Below are 11072 nucleotides of genomic sequence, written 5' to 3'. Positions count from 1 at the left end.
TTCAATCATTATACTATTAGTAAGTTTTCCATTAATTTACTATAAATAAAATAATAATAGTCAATAATTTTCTATCCCCTTATAACACTATTTACAAACGCTAGTAGAAAAATTAGTCTGTTTTGACGATAGTAGAGTGGAAGCTTCATCGATGTCAATGAAGGTTAAGAAGAAACGTGCTTTTAACTCGTTAATCAAACCAGCGTCGAAATGGTTGGGTTTGGTTTGCCTCGAGTTACGAATTGGAGTGAAGCAGCAGAAATAACCAACAATCTTCGCTAGGCGCGGCCTATAAAGAAGGGCAGCAAGGGAGACGGTACACAAGAAAGACTTATATAAGAAAGACTTACATTCCTTTTCTTGTCGCTGTGTATTGTTGCAGCCGAACGATAGCCCCCGTGGATGTGCCACTGTTCAGGCCACTAAAGCATCTCAAAGGTTTGCTTCGCGGGGGAAATATTCTGACCAGAACCATTAGGGTTGTTTCTTTCCATGTAAATTTGGAACTGGGATTTTTTGTTTCTTTGCCACCTGCACCATGGCGAAGCCGAAGAAGCAGAAAAATGAGGAACACAAGGGCGCAGGAACCAGTAATTCCTCCTCCACTGCCACTTCATATGCGCTTGTTCGTCACCAGAAGCTCTGCCTCGCCATTGACATGGACAATCAGCGTATTTACGGGTAATGGTGCCCTTTCCCTTCCAAATTACTCGGGAATACAATCTCCGTCCGGTAATATAAGCCCCAATGGAGGCATTTTCCTTCTCAATTCCCAAACCGCGACACCTGAAAACTTTCGCGTTTGTAAATCCACTTGAGTTTTTTACTAGGGTTTATGCAGTAGGTAAACGTGGCATTCGAAGCACGGGTCACTGTGACTTGCGGCGCCCAGAAGCCCTACATTGACTTTATCTTTACGAGCCCTCCTAAAACCACATACTGAGAGGTTTAATTGGAACTAAAATCTTCGGAACCGAAAGCTATGCGGTTAAAAGCAAATTAAAACATCGACCAGTGCCTCCCGAGACCATAAGTCATGATCACTGTAAATTGGTTCTTGTAGACTCTCACTCAAAAACAAGTTAGTGCCAGTGATGGTCAACTTACTTCCGCAGGTTTGGGGTCGCGAGCGCTGGAATATGAGCTTGTTGTCAAAACTTATTTTTTTCCACTGTTTTGTGTCCCCAAACGAATTTCTTAAGATTCTGCCTTTTGGTTAGTGTAACTTATCTCGCCCACCTTACTGTACTCAGTGAACTCTGATAATTACATCTGAAATCATATACCGAGTTCTTGGAACGTTAATCAATGTTTTTCTCCTTGCAACTCAATGCTGTGGCATTTGGAAATTGTTGCTCCCATAAATTCTAGTCAAGATTATTCGTGTTTAATGCTACTGAATTGGCCTCTTGACATTGAAATCTGAAACCAATAGGAATTGCCCCTTCTTAATCTCTGTTGATAATTTTACTAGAGCTCACCCCACTAGATAAACTTTTGAGAGATGCAGCGTGGCCACTAGTTATTTATTAGGTTGTTGACCAGTAAATAAACTGTTGATGTCGATGCATGCCTAAAATATATCGATTGCAATGGAAATAAAAAAGTTCCAGTGTCTTACAATAAACATAGGTGAAATTAGACGGCCATTTAAATTTGTTGTAAAATCCCTGCTTCCCTAGACTTGGAACTGTTTCTCCTTTAAAAACTAGTAGACTCAAAACTATTTTCAGAGTTTCCTAAACTATTGTCAGTTCAAACTGTGCCAGCAAATCCTACACGAACTACAGACACATCTGACTGAAAATATGAACATTGAACACATTGTACTGAACGCTTGAAACCTGTTGCTATCTTCTCATTAAATTGGAAAATCAATGCACTGCATCCGCTCAAAGCTGGACTGATTTGAACACTTGGACCCCTAACTTGCTTTTGATGGAGAAAGCTAAAAGTAAGGAGGAGTTCCTAAGTCTGAAAAATCATTTCCAAAAATAAACAACAGCCAAACTCAGGTTTCTGAATCTGTGATAGTATTTTAATTTGAAAGAGGATGAGCTTTCCAGTATGCACATGCCCTTTTGTATAACTGGGTCTTAACTTGAAGAAGACTTTAGCTACCTCTATCCTTGCTGTTGTTACTGTTATGCTATCACTGCAAGAATTTTAACTGAGCAACTCAAAGTAAAGGCAGTTTAATATTTGCCTTAATAGATTCCAAACTTGTTCATAAATTTTTGACTTTTAGCCTTTCTATTCCATGATTGTGGGACGGGTCAAATTTAGCCTTACCCTTTTAGTGTCAGAAGGGAATCAACCAGCTTGTGCATGTGTAGATTTGTTGTACTTATGCCAGTTATGTAGATATTGAACAAAAACAAAGCCTGAACAAGTGGTATAGATTTGTTGTACTTATGGCAGTTAAATAGGTTTACAGAAGGAAGCCAACTTGGCTATATATGAAAGACTGAAGTTTTAGAAGTAAAGCTAAACTTCAAACATGATCAATTGAGCACACTCTTCTATAATTTTCCTGTGGAAAAGACTAATTTTTTTTCCCATGGCTTTTCTTTCTTCCTCCATGGCTGCTAATTCACTTGAGATCCCCAAAATCCTCTCTGGTATATGTATATAATCTATTATAGTCAGTAAGAAATAAACATTGTATTCACAGTAAATGCTGCATTTGTGGGATAGATTTGGTAGATTGTCAAGAGCCTTAGGTATTTAAGACAGCCATCCGTCTTTTTGGTCATAATGAATATGCAGAATTTCAAATTTCTGAACCTAAAATGAAGTGCAATGTTGTCTACCAGAACTAATGTTTTATTTTAAAATAGGTTCCATGACACCCAACTTGAATTTACTGATAACAAATGTGTTTGTAGAAATATATCAGATGCAGTTTACCTGCTAGATGAGATTGTTGGGTATGATGTATTTACTACTGACCATGAAGCAACAATGGTTGCAACTTAGTGAATTTTATAAAGAAGTCATGAGCAGTTCTAAATTTTTGGGATGTAGGGCAAGAGTCCAGAGGTTGTTCAAAACCCAGACTATTGCCTGGATCTGCTATATAGCAGGATCTTTTGGGAGATTTTTGTGTAGGTAACCTGTGCCATGTGGTTGAGATCTATTATTTCCCTAGTTACAATATCTTGTTGGGAAAACTGGATTTATATTGGACACAACTGATAAATTCAAAATACTATTATGAAGAGAATCTAAGACAAAGGAGTTATTGAGTTTTTTGGTAGGAGGACATTATATCGTCCTTGAGATGGTCAAGATATGTCTAATGTCTTGGGGACAACAAGTCCCTTGACCGCTCCTTGTATGTGAAACATCCCAGAAATGTTAAAAACTATAGGATGGTGTCAGCCAGATCTCATCCTTGTCATGGAAACTTTGGGTTTTTGGGTAATGTTACCAGTGGAACATTGGTTTTAACTTTTTTAAGTTTTAACAAGAATCCTATTTGAAATAAAACTGAAAACTATTCTACCAAATTTTTTCTTGGCAACCCCAAAGTCTGGTCCTTGTCATATTCTTGCAAAAGTCTGCCCAAATTCTGTCAGATGAAAATGGCATGAATTTTGCTGTTTTCGTTGCAAATTAGCAAATCTGCGGTAGGACCCAGACCAAATTTGGCCAAAAAATATTGTTTTTTTGACTTTTTAAAAGTATTTTTTTTGTCTATTTAAGTATATCCAACCTCCAATCGTAAAATAGACCACTAAAAAGGCCAAAAAGGTAAAACATGTCATTTGGACTGTTAATATATATGGTGGTGCATTTTGCTATGTTGCTTTACTATTAGCATATTGGTGTATGAATTTATTTGCTGCTGCATACACACATATTTTAAAAGAAAACATTATTTTGTACAAATGAACCCAAAACAAATTCGAACCCACCCCAAAATAAATTAGAATGAATTTCAAGCCCAAATCTTGAATCCGCATCCGAAGCTGAATCCGAACCAGCAACTGAGACTAAAAACATCAAACTTATAGTAATTAATGTGTGTAATATATCTGACAGCCCCCTATTGACCACTTGTACCTTGTTAATCAAATATAGAATTTATTAAATGCTGTTGGTCCTTTGTTGCTTCTGCATGTTAAGTCGATTGGAAGGTATTGATTATTTTTTCAAGTCAATTGGTAGATATGAATTTGAGAAGTCAAGATTCACAGGTACAAAGGTTGTCAAAGAAGCATAAAATTGTCCTAGATTCAAGAAATGGCAAAATGACTCCTAGTAATGTGTTTTATCAGGCACAAAATTTACCAGATGTCAAAATAGTGGTTAGGATTCTAAAGTGTCTTCTATAAGTGCACTGGCTTGGTTAAGGGCTTTTTAGAGGGTACTTGAGTCTTTTTGCTGAAAAAGTAAAAATGTCAAACAAACAAAATTGTAACAGTGGCTCTACCTGGCAATTTGTGTAACTTATCCGTTAAAGTTAAGTGGCAAATGACTCTAAATAGTTTTCATTTGCGGGCCTAATCATTCTCAAAGAGTACTTTCGAAAAATGACTTGCTTTCAAAAAATGACTAAATATAAAAATGGTTAGAATCTCAAAAGAATATAGGTTTTGCCATGCTTGTAAGTTTAGAAGTGTGTGGATTGAGCCTATTTGGCAAAAGTTGCCTTTTATAGATGAAAGGTAGAAGGGCTATTGTAGGTCATCTTCAATAAAAAAACAACAATTGTCTGTCAAAAGTAGGAGGCTGAAAATGTAGAATGGCTATAGCAGGTCAAAAAAATTCTCCTTTAAGTGAAAAAGGGCTTAGCAGGTCAATAAGCACGCCTTTTTTTCATTGGAGTGAAAACTTGAAGGGCTATATTAGACGGTGAAAATTTGACCAAATTAGAATAAAATTGAAAATTTTCAAGTGATAAAAGTATAAGCTCAAAAAGTCCTTTTTTGGTTAAAAATTCTCCTTTTCGTGGATTAGGGCTTAGCAGGTAAAGAAGCACACCTTTGTTCACTGGAGTGAAAAGTAAAAGGGCTATAAGGGCTATAACAGATGGTGAAAATTTGACTAAATTACTAATTAGAATAAAATTGAAAATATTCAAGTGCCAAAAGTAGATGCTCAAAACATGCTTTTTTGGATAAGTGAAAGTAGAAAGGCTATGGTATTTTATTTCTAAATCAGGAAAAATTGAAAATTTTCTGGGTGACAAAAGAGGCAGGTAACTCAAAATCACATGCTTTTCATGGTTGTTGCAAAAGTAAAGTGACAAGGTTCAAAGGTGGATGCTATCAATTCATTGCCATTCCGAGACTTCCAAAATGCACATCAATGCATGATTTGGCAACAGACAGAAAGGAATAAAAATATTAAAAAAGGGTTGTTGTATCATACATGCAAGGAGTATTCAAGTGCAGTGTTTGGTCATAGTTTGAAGAGAATTTGTATATCTCAGGTTTGCCAAAGATTCAAAGCTGATATTTTGTAGTTGACAAACATATTTGAGATGGATCTCTGTTCCAAAAGATTTTTAATAATGTAATGTTAAGTCCGCATTTGTCAATTTTTTTAATTTGTATTTTTTTGCTGTAAAGTATTTCTATTTTCAACTATTTCAAGTAGGTTATTTAATGTTTATACTAAATCCCAAAGTTCTTTTGTTAACTTATAATCCTCTTTATGCAGAGGATTTGGCTAACAATGGTTTTTGCTATGTTTAAGCTGCTAACATTGTTGTTGACTATGCAGTGCATGTTGATGACCACCATTTTTCAGATTTCATGAAGTAAATTAAAAGTGAGCAGTAGTGTTAGATTTTGTATTGGTGGTTTGTTTGTCTAGGTTGTAGCTTTGAATCCAGCCTAGGTTGTTGAAGTTGTGAAACTGAAATCTTGTATTATATTTGTGTCGAGGGATTTATTTCTTTAACTTTTGTATACATTGACTTGCTGATTTTTGCTTTTAGCTTGTAGGACAAGTGACTAGCCTTGTTTTCATATTCAAGGCCAAAAGGTAAGATGTAATGTCCCCTTTTTGGGACATTAGGAATTCTGAAGACAAATCCATAAAATATTAACTTTGGCTTAAGGGAGCTTAATGTAAATTTATTAAGTGGGTCAAATTAATATCATAAAAGTGGGTTTAAGGTGGCAAGACGGAAAAAGACAAAAGGGCAGGAAAAGAAAATGAAGGGTCACCACTTTGAGCATAAAGGGGACCTCATTTTTAGGATGCTTGGATTTGAGATTGATTTTCTGGTTTCTCTCTGGAGAACTTTGGGAAGCTGCTAGCTTTCTTTTGTTGAGGATCCTGAGGACGGAAACTGTTGGGCTCTTTTCGGAGGATTGGACGTAGCCCCGGGTCATCTTTGTGGTGGATTCATATTAGAATTCACACTTGGGATTACATGCGCATTTTATTGTTTTTTCCAATCTGACTGTATTTTCTGCATTTAATAAGATTGGACTTGATATCGGGTTATTGTATTGCTGATGTATAATGCAATAACAGATTCTGAGGCATTTTAATGAGAATATACTGATTATATTGCTGGTTTGCATTGCATCATTTATTGGTTTATGTTCTGAAAATTATTTTGAGAAAATTTGGAGATAATATCCTCTGGGATATTATAATGGTATCAGAGCTAAAAAAAATTGCCAGTCTGTGAAATTTTTATATCAGAGACAAATTACTAATAGATTTCACCAAAATTGGCTCCTATTGAAGTTTTCAAAGGAAGAAAATATTATTTTTGGACAATTATTTCTAAAAATTGAGAACAACGCATTCCATAAGAAATCTGAGGTGATATTGAAACATTTTGGAGGAAAAATCATAACAACTCTACTAAAATTGTAAAATTGTGTGCCAGGCTCGAATGAATATTGTGTACGCTGCCCTATGAGATAGGAGCTATCGCGACTTGGATGCTTGGCATCCAAAATTATATGCAAAGTTTAATACAATTTTGCCAAACTTTTAATGTACTGAAGAGTTGTTCATATTTGGTGATTGTATGGTCTTATTTCAGTAACTATCATATATTTCATCGGGCTTTGCTATAATTTCACAAGACTATAGGTGCCGTGGGAATTAATTAGTTCACAGGCTTTATTATTTGGATATTGGTTGGCTAATCTCTCTCAAAGAACAATTGTGCGAACAGTATATAAATTTTGGGAATAACATTGAGCAAGGAGACTTGATAGTTTAATAATTATTGGGCGTAAACTTTAGGTGAGGAGACTGACGTGATTTAATTCATCCATCCCATTGGCTAAGCTTTGAGCAAGAGAAACAGTGACGAAGGTTGGAATATCAATCCTCTGGTGCAAATTCAATTAGTTTTTAAAAGTCTGGCATGTTTGTTAAACAGTTGAATACACAGGTCTACCTCTAGTTTAAAAGGTATCACTTGTGATAGAACTCTGGAAGTAATTAAACTGGAAACAATTGAGATGAGATTAACCCGAACTAGTCTTTCTGGATAGTGAAACTACTCAAGAACCATTGCTCAGAGTTTCTATCGGTACAAAGAGAGCCATTGCAAGTGCGACCTTCCGTTTTTTGGGCTTATTAGTTATTGTGAAAGGCCGTGGTTGTATTAGATATTCCAAGCTTGAAGAGTAAAGGTTTTAAGGTGGGCCTGACATATATTTTTACAAATATATAGTGATTATCGGGTAAATTAGGTGAGAAGGAAATGTTGGGAACTGGATGTGAGCAAAGATGTAGTCGAGCTAACTAGAATCGTGATTGATCGAGTAATACCTTCATTAGCAGATATAATAGTTTCTACAATCTGGCAACTTTATTTTTAATGTGCGAAGTATGACGAGTCCTTATTTGTCGAGGAAAAAATGGAGCAGGTTTTTTAATCCCTGGTGGAATTCATTCTCTAAGTGATTCAAATTTGCATGGTGACTTTCTCATGACTGTAGAGTTTCATCTTTCTCCAACAGTTTTGTAAAAAATTGCCGTTATTTGGGGCCTTTGCTGTTACAATTGTGAAGGGGACTAGTCTCTTCACATTCTTGTGGAGCTTCTTCCTTGGAAGATGACTGGGTTGATGCAAGGATACAAGAAGCCATTAGAAATCCTCCAGAAACAATACAATATAATTGTCTGTGGTTAGATTGCTTGGGGGTGTTAAATTGGGCAGCGTTGCAATCGAATTTATAGGTGTCAATGCATGATTGCAAGCTTGTTGTGTATTGAGTGTTGATATGCTGGGCATTTCTTTTCCTATTAACATAATAAGAAAGCTTCTAAAATAATATCCCTGAGCCAGTATTTTAAAGACTATGGAAAAAGAGAGATAATTTGGTTGGTAAATGATGTTATTCTGAAGTTTCTAGGAAAAATTAATTTGGTAATGAAGAATGAGAATCTTGTGAGTTTTATTTCTTGCATATAATCGGCTATCAACCTCCCTGTGAATGCCGTTGGGGTCTTGGTTTGAATTTGTGACGTTAGCATCAGATACTTCCAATCTGCTCGGGTGTAAATAATTTATAGCAGGAGAATCTTCTTAGCATTTTAACTTTCTGCACCATTCTGGGATGGAAGTATAAGAAGTTCAATGCTCGAAGAAATATAATTGTTCCTGAAACTTCAGTTCCTGGAATTTGGTGGAGTTCTATGTTGCTCAGTTTGTGGCCTCCTTCAGATAATTCCAGGTTGCTGCAGAACTGGTCTGTGTTGGTATACCAATGACTGTTGCCTCATTTACATCAGCTCTGGAGTTTCTACAGTAGTGTAATCATTTTTTCTAACAGGGAGCAAGCTATCCAAACTGACCTACGTTGTAAATTGAGGGAGCTGTGAATATAGAGTGCTGTTGAAACTGTACAGTGATTACATGTATGCTGGGAGACTGATTGCTTGAAGGTTGTAGAATTCAAGTTTGAGCTGCCAACCAGAGGTCAGGAATTTACTTCTGCATGTTTTCACAAATAGACTATCCATGCTTGTTTCTCAGATTATAAAAAAATAGCAGTTACAGTTGATAAGACACAATTAATTGAGGTTTGTGGTAAGAAAAAATTGTTCGTTCTGCAATTACCAATTAAATAAATATCCATATGATAGTAGGACATTGGAGAATCTGAAAAGTAAACACTTCTCACAAGAATTCAATAATACATTCAATGACAATCAGCTACTGAACTTGCAAAAAGAACAGGAAGTGGGCAATTGGCTCTACATAATTGGTTTACAATTGAAATCCTTGAAATCTAATCCTTGAAATCTTTGGATTCCCTTCTTCCTAAGTTGGAGGAATGAGAAACATGTCTGTCCCAGGTAGACCAGGCAGATTGGAGACTTCTTAATTGGGCTTTGCAGTCCTCAATGCTTGCCTTGGTTCAACAAAAGTTTATAGATCATCCTCATCAAGATGTGAGACTTGCAGTTGCTATGTGTCTTAGCGAGTTTACACAGATAACAACTCCTGTAGCAGCATATAATGACGATGTGATGAGGACAGTCTTGCAGTTTCTTGTGATAAGTTTTCAGGGGTTGCATGATGACAAAGGGACTGCTTTTGTTAAGAGGGTCAAGATATTAGAAATTATGACAAATATTGGGTCATTTTCCATCATGATGGATCTTGAATGTAATGATTTGATTTTTCATATGTTCCAGTGCTTCTTGGCTGAAATCAAGGAGTATCATCCAGATTATGTGAAGGCTTGCATGCACACTATTGTGTCCAAATATGCAAGGAGTTGCAATGTGAATTGTTGACCATTTGAAGGGAACAAAATATTGTATCACTGACTGCATATGAACTCTCTAGGAGATTGATTGGGCATAAAATTGAAAGGTTCAAGGAGTTCATGACTGAAGATGAGCTAATTTCAGCAGGCATACAGGTTACAGGATCTCCAAAAAGGAGCACGAATCAAATGAGGAGAGAGCAAATCTGTTCCTCGTGTCTCCAAACTTGGACACCTAATCACATTTGTTAGAATTATAATGGAGTTACGACCATTAAAGAAATTCAGGCCAGCAATGAAGAAGATGAAAATCTCATAACTTTGCCCTTAGAAAACACAAATGTTGGTATGGATTATATAACTCTCTATATTGGTGACTTAGAGGTGGTTATAGACAAGCATCTTGAAGAGGATGGTCTAATTGGAGGAGAGAGGGTGTTGGAGGCTTTAGATGATGAGAACTTACTTAAAAATGATGACATAACCACCTTCACCTTGCACACAAATCAATCAAATAGGGAGTTTGAGACATATGATGAATCATGTGTTTCTTACATCAGCAACTCACATACTCATGATCGTGATTCAGAGGACCAAACAAAGATGGCAATCAAGGATGATGGTATTTTGGATGACCAATCAAAAAATGCTCTTCATAATGACAATAATGAGAAACAGTTATTGAACAAACTGTTGAGAGTTGTAAAGTTTTAGCAAATTTATGTGATCAGACTTTGATGGTAACTTCTATATTGTTTGCTGTTCTTGATCTTCTTTTTATTTGACTTGAAAAGAAATGTCAATATCAATTGTTATTCTGAAATGTATTTGTTTCAGCAAGTATTCGAGTATAGGCAGAATTGCTTAAAGGAGCAAACTTATTCTTCTTGTGTGTCGTTTAACTATAATCACACCTTGTATAAATATCTTAACCAAAGGGCATGTCCCTTGAAGGGACATGACCCTATCTAGGTCAGCTCAATCACTGCATTCTCATAATCGGCACCCAAGGAGATATTGTTTTAGCAAACAAGTATAACTAAAATTAGCTAAGGTAAATGCTAACACACAATCATCTAGGAAATCGTCAATCATGCCCATCATAATGTAATATATGAAGATGAGGTTTGTGCGATTTGCACAGTTAGATCTGTATGATGATCGAAGTTATAGTTTTAACATTCACTCTTAACTTGATAATCATACTGAGAGATAACATATTTAGCATCATCAATTTCGATGAATAAGCATAGAATGATACTCTATCTAGTTGAATCTTCTTAGCTTGTGGTATCATTGAACACATGATACTATGTCATATTACTATACCTGTGATATGACTTATCATTGATACTAGTGATAACA

The 11072-nt window shown here is 35.9% G+C and overlaps 1 protein-coding gene across 2 annotated transcripts in view; it reads left to right on the top strand.

Moving 5' to 3' along the window:
• The first annotated feature begins 291 nt into the window (after positions 1–291).
• Positions 292–11072, top strand: part of TAF2 (TBP-associated factor 2) — a 234990-nt gene continuing 224209 nt past the window's right edge. The window contains exon 1 of one of the 2 annotated variants that reach the window (XM_089805997.1): positions 292–681. In XM_089805997.1, the coding sequence (XP_089662123.1) occupies positions 539–681 (143 nt within the window). In that variant the 5' untranslated portion in view covers positions 292–538. The remainder of the gene's footprint in view (positions 682–11072) is intronic. The other variant, XM_089805998.1, reaches the window with a different exon arrangement.

The sequence above is a fragment of the Cupressus sempervirens genome, chromosome 10, assembly GCF_028749045.1.
Source record: "Cupressus sempervirens isolate cs-2001-9-10 chromosome 10, ASM2874904v1, whole genome shotgun sequence".
Classification (NCBI taxonomy): domain Eukaryota; kingdom Viridiplantae; phylum Streptophyta; class Pinopsida; order Cupressales; family Cupressaceae; genus Cupressus; species Cupressus sempervirens.
Note: the sequence above shows the minus strand (reverse complement) of the source record. Positions and strands in the feature narration are given on the sequence as shown.